This window comes from Anoplopoma fimbria, chromosome 17 (assembly GCF_027596085.1).
Source record: "Anoplopoma fimbria isolate UVic2021 breed Golden Eagle Sablefish chromosome 17, Afim_UVic_2022, whole genome shotgun sequence".
NCBI lineage: Eukaryota > Metazoa > Chordata > Actinopteri > Perciformes > Anoplopomatidae > Anoplopoma > Anoplopoma fimbria.
The window spans coordinates 16,313,750-16,330,843 of record NC_072465.1 but is presented as its reverse complement, the minus strand read 5'-3'; the positions used below and the strand labels follow the sequence as shown (position 1 = coordinate 16,330,843).

General features: G+C 38.6%; 2 protein-coding genes across 2 annotated transcripts; one reads left to right on the top strand and one right to left on the bottom strand.

Annotated features, from left to right (window-relative positions):
• Positions 1-1,208: 1,208 nt before the first annotated feature.
• Positions 1,209-10,296, top strand: slc26a6l (solute carrier family 26 member 6, like). Its single transcript, XM_054616434.1, has 19 exons — positions 1,209-1,522; positions 1,706-1,845; positions 2,125-2,235; positions 2,321-2,493; positions 2,581-2,745; positions 3,436-3,588; positions 3,903-3,985; positions 4,088-4,235; positions 4,350-4,463; positions 5,311-5,388; positions 5,549-5,644; positions 5,776-5,882; positions 6,059-6,128; positions 6,209-6,301; positions 7,345-7,455; positions 7,723-8,151; positions 8,756-8,810; positions 8,887-9,032; positions 9,150-10,296. The coding sequence occupies exons 1-19, from the start codon at positions 1,383-1,385 to the stop codon at positions 9,174-9,176; spliced, it is 2,439 nt and encodes an 812-aa protein (XP_054472409.1). The 5' UTR covers positions 1,209-1,382; the 3' UTR covers positions 9,177-10,296.
• Positions 10,297-10,468: 172 nt separating this feature from the next.
• Positions 10,469-15,087, bottom strand: p4htmb (prolyl 4-hydroxylase, transmembrane b). The gene is made up of 9 exons (XM_054617867.1): positions 14,752-15,087; positions 14,563-14,644; positions 13,354-13,544; positions 13,151-13,247; positions 12,416-12,578; positions 12,096-12,281; positions 11,766-11,856; positions 11,497-11,620; positions 10,469-10,720 (listed from the first exon to the last, which is right to left on the bottom strand). The coding sequence occupies exons 1-9, from the start codon at positions 15,085-15,087 to the stop codon at positions 10,503-10,505; spliced, it is 1,488 nt and encodes a 495-aa protein (XP_054473842.1). The 3' UTR covers positions 10,469-10,502.
• Positions 15,088-17,094: the final 2,007 nt, after the last annotated feature.

The window sequence follows — 17,094 nt, the reverse complement described above, 5'->3', positions numbered from 1 at the left end:
TAGGTAAAATAATTAAGTAATTGTTGTAATACTTGATTAACCAATAATACCAGTAATCAATGTTGCATTACAAAGATGTTAACCATAAAAGCATATTTAAGTCAAACAAAACCACATTCCTATAATGGCTTAAGTAATGGCAAACCTGTTAACATATTTCCATGAACTTCACATTTAAGGAGTATATCTAATTAGCTTTGGATATAACAAATACGAGCAAAATTCACCATTGTCCAAATAATATGTGCACTTTCATAAGTTAGCACTACATCTGTTCACATTATACAGCATTCATTTGTACAAGCCTTACCATAGTCTCCAGCTCTTCTGCTCTCTTTGGTCTAAAAAGACAAGTAAATATCCATGTTTTCCATTTGTTGTTTATGTTGCCGAATGTGTCAGTCAGGGGGTTTAGAGAGGGTCTGAGCTCTTGCAAGAGACAAAGATATGTACCCCCTCCACTGCTGTGGCCCTCTGAGCTGCTAACCCAAAATAGACAGTGTTGTGTCAGGCAGCAAGTAGGTCAGAAGGGTTTGAGTGATCAGGAGGGTGTTTGTTTTTAAAACATGATAGTGACAAATATTCCAAATTATTTTGACAATCCTTATTTGACTCATTGGCATTACATTGTACTGTGGGATAGAAGTAATTCTTTGTTCCACTTTTCTTGCCTCGGTCACATGCGTGCAGCTCTGGAATGACTGACATGAAACATTGCACCTCGCTTGGATTCAGATTTCATGACAGCATTCTCTTAAAGGCCCAGTATACTGTGCACCCATGGTGCAAAGATCTTGTTTTTTAAGTTTGATTCATAAAATCCAAATTCTTGAGATTGTTGCAACAACAATAATAAAGTTTTTATACTAAATTTATTTATATATTTTACTTCCTGGCTTGCCAGCATTGTGTTGGATAATAACTGACCACTAATAGATTTTTTTATTTTTATATTTTAAGTATGTTGTTCATATGAAGCCCTCATAAAGACTCTCTTGACCGATGTAATTCGAGCTTAAGGTGACATTTCATGGTTCATTAGCTTTACTTTTGCTAGTGAATGGAAAAAAAAGACCTGGACGGATGGGAAAACACCTGTCAAACATCCATTGAAAATCAACAAAGTTAATATTTTCCACTTTAAGACTATAATTACATACTCTGCTTTTTCCAGTCAGCCATCATTGTAATGAAGAGGCTCTGCCCACAACATCCTGACTATAGGTAACCATTAGGCAATATGATGTACATATGCAGATACAGCTGTCCTCTTGACAGTTGGGTGAACCGTTTGTGATAAAGTTTCTGGAATAAATCACCTTTACCGCATATTAACAGAGTAAAATCATTGAAGTTGCAAAGATATTGACAGATTCAGCTCAATGGATTCTACACGCAGACTTGGGAAATACAGAGTGGAGCGGGAAGTGCTTGATGAGCAGAGACTAGAAGAGGTTACGCAGAGAAAATCATACTCTGACACTCGCCCTTCTCTAACTAAACACCTTAAAGACTCCTTAAGGTAAGGCAATTTTTATGGCTTGATCTTGAAACTTTGATGCTTTCTCTTCTGTAGATGTGGATGTCAGGTCTGATCTTTTTGTCAACAAGAGAGAGACAGTTTCAGTGAATTTCTGCTTTAAGATGTCAGCCAATAAAAGACTTAAACTTTTGTCACTGTGTATATCCTTCAAATCTCTTCAAGATGTACAGCTCCCAAACTGAAACGAAGTGTGGTGAGCAGCTTGCCTGTGTTGTACTGGCTGCCCAAGTACTCAATCTGGGACTACGGCATGCCAGACCTCATTTCTGGCATCAGTGTGGGCATAATGCACCTGCCACAAGGTATGACAGTAGTCCATCATGGTCGAGGGAATAACCACAATACTGCAGCAAAAACTCACATTTTTTCCCAGTCATCTTGTGATAAGTGAATTTCATGACATGAGGGTATATGACAAAAACCTTAAGTATAATTTTGACTCACAAGTAATATTTTGCACAAACCATTTTATAACCTTCCCTCTGAAGATTTTTTTTTTTTGCCAGTAATAATACAGTTAAAATGGTTCATAATAAAATGGTTAGTAAACTCAGATGTAACATAACTTCTGTATTTCACAGGTTTGGCATATGCATTGTTGGCTTCTGTACCTCCTGTATTTGGGCTGTACTCGTCTCTCTATCCAGCATTGATCTACTTCTTTTTTGGAACATCACGTCATATATCCATTGGTAAGTAGAAAGAGAGAGCAACGTTGTAACTGTAGCCATTATAACCTCTGTAATGATATGTGCTGCTATCTTTCATTGTGTTCAGGTACATTTACGGTGCTCAGCATCATGGTGGGTAGTGTGACAGAGAGACTTGCTCCAGATGCAGATTTCCTCATAACAAATGGGACCAATGTTTCTGCAGTGGACATAACTGCCCGGGACGCATACAGGGTGCAGGTGGCGGCTGCTACCACTGTCCTAGGAGGACTTATTCAGGTCTGAACACAGTATCCCACATAAATCATAATGTTGTATTCAGTTGTTACAGCTGTCGATACTCATTCACAATTATTGTTTGCATAGGTGGTTCTAGGTTTGGTAAAGTTTGGATTTGTGGGGACATACTTGTCTGAACCTCTCGTGCGGGCTTACACAACAGCAGCAGCAGCCCATGCTGTGGTGGCACAAATCAAGCACATCTTTGGAGTTTCACCCACACGGTTCAGCGGTCCCTTATCACTGGTGTATGTGAGTACTGTCAAGTATTTGGTTCTGCTTGAATGACTGCTGTGAAGGCAGCATTTGATGATGAGCGAATCTAATTTTCTTGGCTGCGTTTTTCATTATACCACTTTGAGGTCTTTAACCCTTGTGCACCCAGACACTCTAGTGTCATGAGTGCTGAGATTCTCTTAATGCAGTTTATTTATATAGCAGATTTTTGCCACAAGGTAATTCAAAGTGCTTTTAATTAAAAACAGTCACTTATTAGAAAGAAAATCGGAAGAGAATAGAAATTAGAACAAGCTAAAATAGAACAGGAAAGGCATGTATTACATAAAAAAAAAAGCTGCAGTCCAGTGCATGAAGTGAATAATTATTTGATTTAATAAATAGCAACGCAAACAAAAAAGTCTCCAGCCATAATTTAAAAGAACTGAGAGTTCCAGAACGCTGCTTCTCCACCTTTTGTTTTGTGGACAGAGCTGTGATGTATTTCAGGCAACTAAAAGCAAAAATATATAAGACAGTATAAATTTGGTCTTTATTGTAAGATTAGTGTACAGTATAGATCGGTGAATAAGTTAACAATGTGGATATATAATCTTAAACTGAATTCTGACATAAAATGACAAAACCATCAGTTGTGTGCAGCTAAATATGTGTGTTTTAAGGTAAGCCTTAACCACCTCCTGCTTTTCCTTACTCCATTTTTAGACTCTGAAGGATGTTTTATTGTTGCTGCCAAGAACTCATCTTCCCACACTGTTGGTCAGTGCTGTGTCCATGGTGTTTCTTATTTCAGCCAAGGAGCTCAACTCGTTTCTCAGTCCGAAGCTGCCAGTGCCCATCCCAGTGGAGCTCATCACAGTGAGTTGATAAGAGGACACACTCTCTGACCTCTCTTTATGTTATCACTTCTGTGCTCTGTGCAGCTGCTGATGTTGCAGCAGAACTAAAAAAGCACAGACGCTGTGGAGCCAAGCAGCTGAATCAGCAGCAGTGCCCGGGCCTCTGCATTTGTGCAGTTCACAGCAAAAAGGAGATATTCATGGCTAATAATTAGGGTTCACATCTAGCATATGATTCACCAGGTTTTTAATGATTGAAATTCTGACATGTGTTGTGAAATTTGACTTTGGTTTGTGTGTTTATGATCTGTATGCTTTCTGTGATGCCTTTAGATTGTGGCAGGGACATTCATATCAACCTATACCCACTTGAACAGCAACTACACTATTTCAGTAGTTGGAGAAATTCCTAATGGGTAAGCACTGGGGTTCAAGTTATACTGCTGTAATTATTTGTTGAGTCATATTCCCAGCTTTATAGTACTAACTAATTCCCTTCTCTTCTACCTTTGCACCAGTCTAAGTTATCCCAGTGTACCAGATGCACGTATTTTTGGAGAAGTTATTGGTGAAGCTTTTGCATTGGCCATGGTTGGATATGCCATATCTATTTCACTAGGGAAAACATTTGCACTGAAACATGGATACAATGTGGACAGTAATCAGGTAAACCACAACTCTCATTAAAAACCTGTAGCGTACCTTTATCATACCTCTGCATTCCTTTCTTTCTGTATTTTCTTGCTCATGCTTTTGTCTATTGTCGTCACCCTGCTGCAGGAGCTGGTGGCGCTGGGTCTCTGTAATGCAGTGGGAGGCTTCTTCCAGTGCTTCTCTGTCTGCTCCTCCATGTCTCGAAGTCTCATCCAAGAGACCACTGGAGGAAAAACACAAGTGAGTGAGCAACAGAAGTAACATCATTATATCAGCATGGCCTCACAAGTACTGTGAACATGCAACATGCAGTAGTTATACTCTAAATATATGCAAACTACTAGACCCATTTAAGGATGATTGAGGTAGGGTAAAAAGAAACTGATGTTGAAGAAAATATAACAACAATATGTGTATAAGAACTATGTGGAAACCCTTACTGATGCTACTTTAACATGTGCTGTAGTTTTACACTTAAAACAAGTGTATCATGCACATACAAATGCCCAGCTCACTCAGAAAAAAATGCAGTTGCAGTGGTGACACATTTGTCAGACATGAACATAACTTTTATTCAACTGCAAACAAACAACTGCCTCATGCTCTACAAAAAGAAATCTGCCACACTAATGGTTTCCTCTCTTAAACACAGCTCAGGTTTTTGACTAGAATTAATCTAGTCGAACTTGTATAAGAGACATTTTCCTGAGAGAGAAAGAGTTGTTCTTAAATCATCATATGAGTGATGATACATTAATTGGACTTTGTCATCTGGTTCACCTAAATCACATAAAAAACTATTTTCACTTCAGGGAGACCAGTAAACCTGCCTCATTTTAGTTAATGAAAATCTACCTGAATGTTGACTACACAGAGATGTTTATATTATTTATCTTAACAATATCTATATCAAATCAATTAATTATTGGAAAACAAACTTGAACATTTTACTTCTAAATGTTGGTAATATGTGCTGTCAAGATATTCTCCAACAATGGACTTACTTTATTTCTGATGAGCAAATGTAAATGTTTACACACCTGTTGAACACAAATATTTCAATAAAACCTTTGTGTTGTTCTTGCAGATGGCTGGAGTGGCCTCAGCTCTAATTGTGTTGGTGACTATACTGAAACTGGGACCTCTGTTCCAGGAGCTGCCAAAGGTTAAGTTGTTCTACAACTCGTCTTTTCTGTAGCTTTGCAGTAAATATTTATGTTGCATGAAATATTTTTGTGTATTTTAATGGTTTTTTGAGTTTGAATCATTCACTTTTGTGTACACATCTGATTAAATACCTAAAAATGTGGGTATGCTTATTTTAGGCTGTCCTTGCAGCGATCGTCTTTGTAAATCTGAAGGGGATGTTCAAGCAGTACTCTGACATTGTTACACTGTGGAAACGCAGCAAGATTGATCTGGTAAGAAGCTTATTGCTCATTAAAAAAAAATGAATTAGCTGTTGCTGTTGTTGAATCTAGACATGTCATCATTCTTGTTTTCTTTTCATAATCACATTAAAGAACGTGTAATGTCATGCTGCATCCCACAGGTGGTGTGGTTGGTCACTTGGGTGGCAACCATGCTGTTCAATCTGGATCTGGGTCTTGCAGCATCAATCATCTTTGCTATGATGACTGTTATCTTCAGAACTCAGATGTAAGACTCCTCAGCACCTCACCATAGTACATTTCAGTATCTGAGTCATACTGTGTGTATGTTTGTGTTAGAGATATTAATTACTGATTTTGGGCTGCAAGATCTTCTATATTAGAAAAAATACTGTATGAAAATATACTGCACACAGAATAATGTTGTGTTTTTATTTTGGTCAGGCCAACATACTCCGTTCTGGGAAATGTTCGAGGTACAGAACTGTACGTAGATATAGAGACCCACAGAGAGGTGAGACAGAAAGATGGTAAATCATACATGAAAGCTTTTTTTTTGTATAAATCAGCTAATGACTATTTGTTATTTGGCAGGCGAGAGAGATTCCAGGTGTTACTATATTTCGCTCCTCCGCTACATTATATTTCGCCAATGCTGATCTATACCTTGAGGCTCTGAAAGAAAAGGTTTGTTCTTCTTCACAATAGTACTGTTTATTCTAGGGCTGTACCTAATTATGTTTTTTATGATTTATGATTTTATGAGAGTAATCTGTTGATTCTTTTTCTAGAAAATGCCTAAACATAGTAAAAAATGGCCAATGACGTCTTCATATTCCTTGTTTTATCCAACCTTTCCTCCAAAACCCAAAGATATTCAGTGTACTATCATATGTGACAAAGAAAACCAGCAAATCCTCACATTGAGAGGCTGAAGCAAGATAAATGTTTGGCATGTTTCATGGACAGACAAATAAAGGAACATTTGCCACCTTTTTATGTTGTTGTCCAATCAGTCTAAAGGGTAAATGTTGTCAATTGAAGCAACACATTCCCCACTTGCTTTGGGGGCAGTGCCAACAGTGCTTACATAAACCAGAATGCCTTGCACACAAGCTTCTGACTCCCTGAGGGTTCCCCCTGTCCATAACCTCTTGCACGGTTAATGCAGCCGCAGCCTTGGCCTCTCTCCGCCGGATTTCTTCAGCCTTACACTCTGGCTCGAATAAATACAGCTGAATATCCCAGTCAGCCAAAACATCTAACTCCCCAGAGGTGGTGACCAAAAATCCAAGTTGAAACAGCCTGTAGTTCTTTCTTGCATCCAACTATGTCACTGAATCCACTGGATCATTTGACATCACATTGACGTCACCGTGACATGATGTCAAATGACGGTGCTGGATGCAGGGAGAACAGATTTTGCAGGTGCAAACTCAACTTTCAGGATCAATATATCACATACAGAGGAATTTATTGATTCAATCTACCATCAGTCAACATTGATAGAAGATACACAATAAAGGTGACAAATTTTCCCTTTAATCTTTTATCAAAATACTCGCAGATTCAATTTCTGTCAACAGATTGATCAGTTAATTGACTTATTGTTCCAGCTCTAATCTCTTCTAATTTCTTGTTTATCAAAGCAATAATTTTTTGTTTTTGTTCCCTGCTATGTTTTAATAAGATTCAAATGATGTTTTATTTTCTTCTTTATCTGTTTTCAGAGTGGGCTCGACATTAGTAAAATGATTATCTACAAGAGGAGGCAGGAAGCCAAACAGAAACGTAGAGAAAGGAGGGCTGAGAGACGGGCAAAAAGGCAAGCCAAGAAAGAGGTATGTTTGCTGTAATCAATCCATTGTTTTAGAATACATACAAAACATTTTCACGACCACACTATTTGTTCTGGTGTTTGGCCATTAGTCACCTTATATTCTATGTGGTGAGAAAAGTGGCACCAAAGTCCTTTGATTTGTAAGTAGTTGTCTGAAGAGTGCCTGCTCTCACACTGGACAGAAATGCAGTAGGTGACCAATGGCCAAGCTACCAGAAAGTCTTCTTTATAGAAGTTTGAATCATTTCCTTCACTTACCCCTCTGCAGAGACGGGCACAGAGGGTCGCTCAACATCTGTCTGGAGCGCCGGTGTTCTCTGTGGAGGAGGAGGCCGGCCGTTGGAGGGAAACATGCTTGGACGGCATTGATATAGATGAGGAGGAGCAGGACTGGACTGAGAGGGAGAACGGGACAGTGTTTGTCGTCCCCATCACCCCTCAAACACCAGACGGCCCCTGCAGATGGGAGTACCTGAAGGGAGGACAACCAGACTGCACCAGCTTAGGGTGGATGTCTGAGCTGCAGGACGGGGACACCACCACTCTGGGCTCCAGCAGTGAGGACACGCTGAGCCACGATCTGGAGCGGGTCTCTCTTGGGTCACTGGGCAAGTGGACTTGGGACATTCACTCCATCATCATCGACCTCTCCACGGCTAACTTCATTGACACAGTGGCTATCAAGGCTATGAAAAATGTAAGTACCACAGGGACAAATATCCCCTGATTGAAATGTAACACTTTTCCTTTCAGGTCATCCGGTTGTCAAATCCTTTTAATAAATACTGTAAGCGTTATTTGAGAATCATGAGCAATTTATAAAGGTTGCCATGGGAGTTTTACAAGGAAAGCTTGGAAATTTTGTATTAACAGCAATTTTTACTATGTTAATATAGATTTATAGATTGATTAATTTGACAATAAGAAAGATAAATACAGGTCTGCAATCATCCGGTCCTGACTTGTCAAAGGTAAAAACAAAATGAAGAAAAAGATTCCTATTGCTCTCATTAAAAAGTGAAATATGACACATTTTCAATACAGATAAAAAGATTTGGGTTTAATTTAGTCTTGGCAAGTTCTGATTTCACTGACATGGTAATTTATTAACTTCTAGTTACACATGATTGATAGTTGTGCTGTTGCAGTTAAATTAAACCTTGATTATTGACTGTGAGATGGATTATTATAGGCTGATTAGGATTAGTGGCACCTGACAGGGAAGAATTGAGATTTTTTAAGGGGTTGTTAAGTGATAACTTTTGATGTGGATAAATATTCTGTATTTACATTATTGACAGATTTTCAAGGACTTCAGTGAGATTGACGTAGATATCTACATGGCTGGTTGTCAAGGTGAGTAAACACCTTCTCACTTCCTCTACTACATGAAAAGGGTCATTTTTTGCCTTTAAAACTGTTTTCTCTTCAGCCACCGTGGTGGAACAATTGGAGCTTGGTGACTTCTTCTCCGAGTCGATTACTAAGAGGCATCTCTTTGCCTCCGTTCATGACGCTGTGCTCTACTGTCTGGACCATCGTGGAGCAACATCATACTCCAGATACGGGCCATCAGTGGTGAGTATATTCAGCTGATGTTCAGGTGACACACAATGAGTTCTTCTTTTACTGAAAATGTTTTGTTTAATCATGTCATTTGGACTAAATCTAAATCTAAAAACTGTTTGATTTCAGGACAATTACAGCAGCACACAGCTTTAACCACTTCAACCAAACAGGACATCCAGCACTGAAGATGGAAAAACTATCTCAACATTGACTCGGGGCAACAACAAAAACTTTTATGACATTTTATTTGTAAATGAATGGATACTAGAAGAGATGTTCTGATACTATTTTTCCTTGCCGATACAGATTACAATACCAGTGTGTTGAAAAAATATATATGAATGATCATTTTTTAACAGCTGTATATTACCAAGACTCGTGTTGTTGTTCTTGCGTCAAGTAAATTGCTGATATGTGATCTGATAACATGTTATCAGATCAGTGCAGAGACTTGTGTACTCGCCGATACCCTAGCCAGCATTTTAGACCGTATCGGAGGCATTTACAATACTAGTTTAAATATGGGAACAACTCTACAAGAAGATTGATGACTTATATTTATATTTATAAATCTTATCTTTAAAGTAGGAAGACACACAAGTTTAGTTGAACTTTATTCAAAGTGGGAGAACGATAGAGTGCATTTCTAGAGAAAAAGTCAAGTAATTAAATAAAAACTCTCAACAAAACCTTTCAAGAAGAATCTGGTAGAAAATAATTCAAGGAACAAATACAAGACAACATGCATCACACGGACAGTGTGAGCCTTTTTTGGTAATGGCAGCATTAACAAGGTAGGACATTGAAATGTTTGCAGTAGCCATTTCAATTTTTAAGTGCAATTTCTCCTCATAGCAACAGAAAACAAGAAGACAAACTGTGAAGCTAATGCATGCAAAGGGATTTTTTTTTTGTCTCAACTCTTTTTTTAATGGGTTTCTAGTGCAACATTCCTTAAATGTAAAATTATAGGGGATCAAAAAAGTATAACAATAGGGATGCACCAATCTGACTTTTCAGTCCCAATACAGATACTGATACTAATGTTTAAGGTAATAAGCTGTATGCTTAATTGTGTGGAAGAGACTGGGATAATTATTTTATAGGTAAGGCAACATCAGGCCTGACTTAAACATTGCTTTCCTAACTTTGTTAAACAAAATTTAACGAATAAATACATAGATATAAATGTGCTGAATTGTTATTTATTAAAATAGGGGTTTCGGATCAGCCTGTTGTTTATTCCCGATCCAGCTATTTGGGTCAGTATCAGACAGACATCTCTTAATAACAATATTCAAGCAATATTTAACAAAATCATCTCTTTACAGTTGCATAAACCCACTGTGACCTCATTCCCTGAATAAATCATGTCTACAAACTGGACACAGAGGATCTTGCCAAAGAAGTTGTGCACTGGACTGAGGAAGGCTAGGTAGATTTTTAGTTTTTGTCTTTTTTATAAATTTGGTTTATGAGCTACAAGTCTTGATGGATATCAGAACTCTGTTTGTCCGGGTTCAGAGTCAGATCTTCTTCATCCTCATCCTCTGGCTGCTGTGAAACCAGCTCCTGATAGCGAACCTGCCGCTGGTAATCCGGATCAATGTTTATCCATTTATTTGCGACCCACTTAGTGCCCTGGGTGACCACACAGCCTCCATGCAGTGCATATTCATCCTGCTCTCCCACCCAACCTATTAGGGGAAATATAATATTAATAACTATAAATTGATGTTTGTTAGCAACATCCTTCACATAATGGCACCATGTTCTATAAAGGGCTCACACTGATATTATGACTATCAACCAAACTCAACTCGTTGGTCAATATGAACAACTGCACTTTAGTTTTATTCTCCAGACTAACATTTGCTTTTATTTATTAGTTTAAATTATCCAGAAATCAATTTTAAATGACCTGTTTTACACAGTAGATTTTCTGTATTCTTACAGTGTAGCTGTCTTTCTTGATTACCTTTAATCTTTACAATGACACCAGGATGGGCTTGAATCTCAACATTTTGACTGCATTTTATACATTGACTTTTACTCTGTGCCACCAAAACAACAAAATAACATGTTAATTGCCAAGTTAAATTGAATTTAAATAAAATAATATAATAAACTGCTACTCCAGATTCTGTGTTGTTAGCCACGGTAGCAGGGTGGCTTAAGGGATGGCAATGTAGACCCACCACTATGATCCATACTGATCTCTGTAACTATTGGATGGATTGTGATAAAAAATCTTGGTGAACCCCAGACATTTAATCTAATTTAATTACATTATAATGAATGGACGTTACTTTTGTGTTTCAACATTGATAGACAATGTGGCACACAATGTGTATATAACAACATTTTTACTTTAAAAAAATAATTAATAATACTTCTACATCAAATGAAAATGAAACGGTTGATGATTTGCATCTTCATTGCAACGGTAAGTAAACAAAGTTCTCAATCCTACCTTTTCCATCAGAAAGGTAGTTGTACCAGAAAACAGCTGTCCCTTTGGTAGGCTTCACCTTCAGGTTGCTCTTGTCACAATTCCTTCTGGTGTCCAAAAGATCAACGTCATTCTGTATGAGAGACTACAACAACACACTCAAACTCAGTGACACAGTCTGCTAAACGTCAGGGCCATGCACTCACTGACAAACATGTCAGTTAACACAGATATCATTGCTTCTGCAGGGCTCTCCCTACACATTTCCAGACCCACACACACGTACGCACCACTTCATCATAGGTCCTGTTGTCTGCCACAGGGAATGCGGTCTCCCCACCCCCCTCGACAGAGTTCAGGTAGAAGAGAACTGTGATGTACCTAGGTGTGCAACACAGATTTAAATTGACATACATGTATGTTGCAAACAAACACACACATACAACACTTTGCAAACAAGAGCCAAGAGCACACATTTTTCCAGGTTGACCATGTTGAGTCAAACAAACTATCATGCCAGCTGTCACAATGGAGTTTAGTAATTCAGATCTGGACCTTCATAGATATCATTTTAGAGAAATGCTGCTTTAGCCAACACTGTGCACCTGTAGAGATCTCACCTGCAAGATGTCTCAAAAGGAGTGGAGGTGTTCGCTGCGAGGCGCGTGTGTGTGCATGCTGTTTCAGGATACACAGGGCCGCTGTCGTGGTGGGCGTGGTAGTGTCCTCCCTCCTCATAGCGAACCACCTGGAGGGGCTCACTGAGGTCCACTAATGCGGGTGGGAGCCGAGTGAGACGAGTCACCCTTTGTTGGAGAAAGGTAACGAAAAAAATTAGAAGTCTGGGAAAAAGATGTTAAAACTGTCCTTTCAATTTGCGAAAAATATTTCAGTTATTCTAGCACTACAGCAATCTGAGAACATGGTTTGACTTGCTTGCCTCGCCTTGATGTCTTGGAGGACCTGATGTGCTTCTTTGCCCTGATACAGCCAGGTGTGTCTGCTGTTCCTCACCAGCTGACTCCTCTTCACCCCTCGCTGAAGCAGAAAGCGCTGGAAGGCATCATTGCTCAGAAGCCTGAACTCTTCTAGACTCAGCAAACCTGTCCAAAATATGAGATGTTCATATTCTGATGCCTGGCGTAAGTTTTCATTTCTTGCATTACTGACAATTACTACAATAATTGAACTCCTTTATATACTGTGAATAATATACTTGTGTTTGAATGAGACCTGCAGCCCTTTCTAGATTCCTGATGCATTTCCAATTCCACATGTTTAGTTTAAGACTAAAGGTTGTATCACATTCATATTCAATACATATGTCTATATACTGTATATCTTCTAAAAATTACTCTTGTGTCCATCGTAGACAAGTAGACATTGTCTCAGTTTAAGCAGTCACAAGCCAAAAAGGTTGGGAACCACATGAAGAATGATTTAAACAATGCGATTGTAACACTACTGAGTTATGCTGTGCAGTTAATGTATGCACTTTTTACTGCGTTTAAACACAAACTAGCTAGCACTTTCAGTGAAGTGTATACAAATGTTAAAGACTTTCTCACAAATTAGACTTAAATTTAAAAAATACAAATATGCACATTTTTTTTTCAAAATAATAGCTATGTAAATAGATACATTTCTGTAAAAAAGGGCAAAGTTGATTTCTTACCATTGCCATCCTTGTCAGCTTTGAGCCCAGCATAGATTTCTCGCAGATTCTCCGGTGTGAGCCAGATGCCGTCCCTCACTCGAGAATGAGTCAGTATCTATTAGAGGCACAATAGTAAAGACAGGGTGAGTTAACGAACTCTGAACCAAAAAACGACTGTAGTCATACAGTACATGCCCATGATTCCACAAACTGACATACACCTCATGGAGCTGCAACTGTCCATCCTGGTTGATATCCAGAAGGTTGAATATCTCCTCTGGGCTGAGGTTGAGCTCCTTGGCCAGCTCCTCCTGGCCTTCTTGCACCATTAGCTGACTCTCCATTAGACCCTTTAGCTGTGCAAGTTGCATTACCACACGGCACTCATCCTCCGACAAAAACCCAGGGATCTCTGCAGGAAAACATAGACGGACAGTTATTAACAGAGTAAAATCTCTTGGCTTAACAGGAGTGCAGCATTTTCTCTGCTGCATGCTTCCTATTTTCTGATTTGAAACAAGTCTTATTGTATTGTAGTTTTATCTAGAAGTCGAATCAATTTTATTTATATAGCCCAACATCACAGATTTGCCTCAAGGGGCTTTACAACCGGTACAGCATACAAAGCCCTCTGTCCTTAGACCCTCGCTTCAGAAATGGAAAAAGAGTAAAGCTGATCTTATAAGTCAATTAATCAATTAGTCAGTTAATAGAAACTTCATCAGCAATTATTTTGATATTCGATTAATCATTTCATCCATAGAGGAGGAATGCAAAACTTTTCCAGCTACTTCACTTGAAGGATTTGCCTCTGCAAATTTGACATGTTTGTCTATTTTGTACGATTTCATAGAGAAAATAATCAGCAAAAAAATTAGCTGTAGCCCAAATATAGACAATTATTTAATTGATCACATGTTTTGCAGAGCCAACCACGCAGATTAGAACCATTCATATCAAGGGTTTACGTCTTTCTATGTCAAAATCATAGTAAGACATAAACAGTTAAATGCTTGTTACCAAAACGAAACACAAATAAAGAGAACGACAAAAACAAACAATATAGTAGACTTTACATTTTTCAACTTCAAAATGTTCGTACCATCTTTACTCCAACACATCTAATGACTAAATGTATGTTTTGAATTGTGTTAGGTCCAGATCTATTTCTATTAGCCCTTCATTGGGGTAGTTGCCTCAGGACTTATTGACCTTTTTCATGTAGCCTTGATTGACCTGAGCATCCGCATATGTTCAAACTAGGTTATGTGTATAGGGGTGGAAGTGATGAAGATGAAAACAAGGGTGAGTGTGTGGTGAATGCATGTCTGCTTTCATCATCAGAAGAAGAGGAAGACTCTTTGGCCACTCGAGGCTCATGCTGGTGTGCTGCAAATTTGTTTTGACACATGGGTTGTCTCGGCTCTTACCAAACAGCAGTGGTTTCAGACTCAGAGTCCGCATTTCATGCACTTTGTTTGGCATTAGTGACACCTTCTGGACGTGTCCCACCTAAGAGATCAATCAGAGCAGTGATGTGGTGGTGATTACTGTGTGTGAGAGAGAAACACAGGGTACAAATGAAATAGAGGGGAGTGATGCATCAGCACATTACTCACCCTTATCCCCTCGATTCTTGTTAGGGAAACATCACGCAGAAACTCAGGCTTTGATGGCGGACGTCGCGGCTCGGGGTGCTGGTGGTTACTGCTCGGAGCATCACGACTCTGGTTGGCATCTTCCTGCCCGCTGTTGTAGTGAACGTAAAATAGCAGTAATATAACATTAATGATGTATACGTGAAAAAAGACCATCACTACCACGAAGTAGGAGCGGGAGCACACGCTGCTCTTGTTGCAAGGGAGGCGGTCGATCGGCGGCCGGAGCGGCAAGGTCGCGCTCCTGGACGGAGAAGTGTCTTCCTCAGCATCTGATGTTTCCTGGTTGTCATTCATTTTCCTGATTTACGACCGAGTTGATACTTCCTCAACAGCAAAGTCCATCTGATTAATCCAACGATAGGGTGAGCGTTTGCTGGCTGCTTATTTAGATGTGCCGACTGACAGATGTTAGTTTAATTAAAAAAAAGAAAGCCAGATTCTCAGCTGCAGAAATTAAGTCGTTGCGCACTGCACTGAAAAAAAAAAAAAAAAAAAAAAAAAAGCACGGAGGGTTCACCATGAAACCGTCTTCATCTACCATTGACACTGTGTCGTTATCTTGTTGCCCACTGACAGCAGCGCTGCAGGCTCGGACGGTCTTGTTTACACTGCAGCAGTGCCAGTCAGCAGCGGCAGCAAAGCGCACTGCGCATCCCAAACCACGGCGGAGCTCATCTCAAAAGACCTGCTCCATACACCTGATCCAGCATAAACCGAGTACAATAATCACTATCTAAAATAAATAACTAAAATGAAAACAGGAATAACATAACACCACGGTCTGCCGTATATCCTACTATACATACGCCATCGACCGAGCTCCATTCACAGCAACAGTCTGCCTACCGCGCAATGGTGACCTCTGGTGACCTGAACAAATAACACACTCCTGTCTTTATACACATCTCTCTCTTTCTTTGTCTCTTTACATTGCCAAAGATATATATAGTGTGCAACATAAACAAATGTACGTCTAATAACTAAAGATCTACTAGAATACAGTAATGTGTTAATATTCTGTACATGCATTTATATATTTGCATGAATGTACAGAACATATACCTCTCTCTTTTTGCACCAGTGATCTACAACAATGCTTTAGATAAGGATTACTTTTATGATTGTTGTATTTTATTACCAGCTTTTACTTATTGTTGCTTGTTTTGGTTTTATAAACTTGAGGGTGTTCACGTCCATATTGGGACACTGTAAGACTTGTGGACCCTTGAACACATTTTTTTCCCCATACAGAAACTCAAATACAAAGCAATTATTAAGGTTTTATGGCCATAAGACAAAGTTTTTGACTGGCCAAATCCTGATCGCAATCCAACTGAACAGTTAAGTATAGATGGATGCACTAAAGTATACTGACCAGGCAGAGAATTATATAAGATTTTTTTTTGCTGTTGGCAATGTCTATACGTCGGGAAGTAATTCATTGCAAGGGATATACAACCACATAAAAAATGAACTGACTTATAAATATTATCTTAATTTATTTCTTTCCCAAATAATGTTTTGCACAGAGATATAGGCCTGGACTTTATGAAATAGAAATTGATAGAAAAAATATATATTTACAAAATAATTTATCTAAAATTATTATTTGTGTGTGTTTGTGTTTTTTTTGTTTTTTTTTTACAGCTTTCTTATTTAGTTATTTTAACCAACTACAGGTTCTCGATCCAAATTATGCCAACAGACAGCCCATCATTTTCTTATTATTTTCCTGGAATTGATAACAATAGTTGTGAGACATCCCAAGAATGAACGTTAAGAAATTAACATACATATTTCTGGGAATTGTGATAGCAAAAGTTTTATTTTTGATCTTGCCTCTAGCCAGACAACCAGTTTGTCACTTCCAGTTACCATCTTTGTTTTGCTGAAAGAGTTGCAATTTGAGAAACAGGTTAAAAAACAAAAAAACCTTACTTGTGCAGCCCAGTGAATGTTTTTGTCCCAGATAAAGATAAGAGTTTTGAAGCATCCTGAAATACCTTTTAAACAATGTTAAGTGCTGCCAAACATGCAGTGTTTGAATTGTAGCGTTGAGTTATAATACCATCTACATCTTTGAGATAAATTAGCTTAAACTCTAAAGTTACCAATATTGTAGGAGCTAACGGTAGCAGTTCAAATACAAGTTAGCTTAATTGCCTAAAGAGGTTAATAAGAACAGTAGCTAAATGTTTGAGAGGGATAATCTGGTCTTTAAATATATTACATTAGCGTCACTTTACTAAGTTAGTTAGCATTAGCCCTAACAGTACTGATATATTGTTGTTTATCTACACT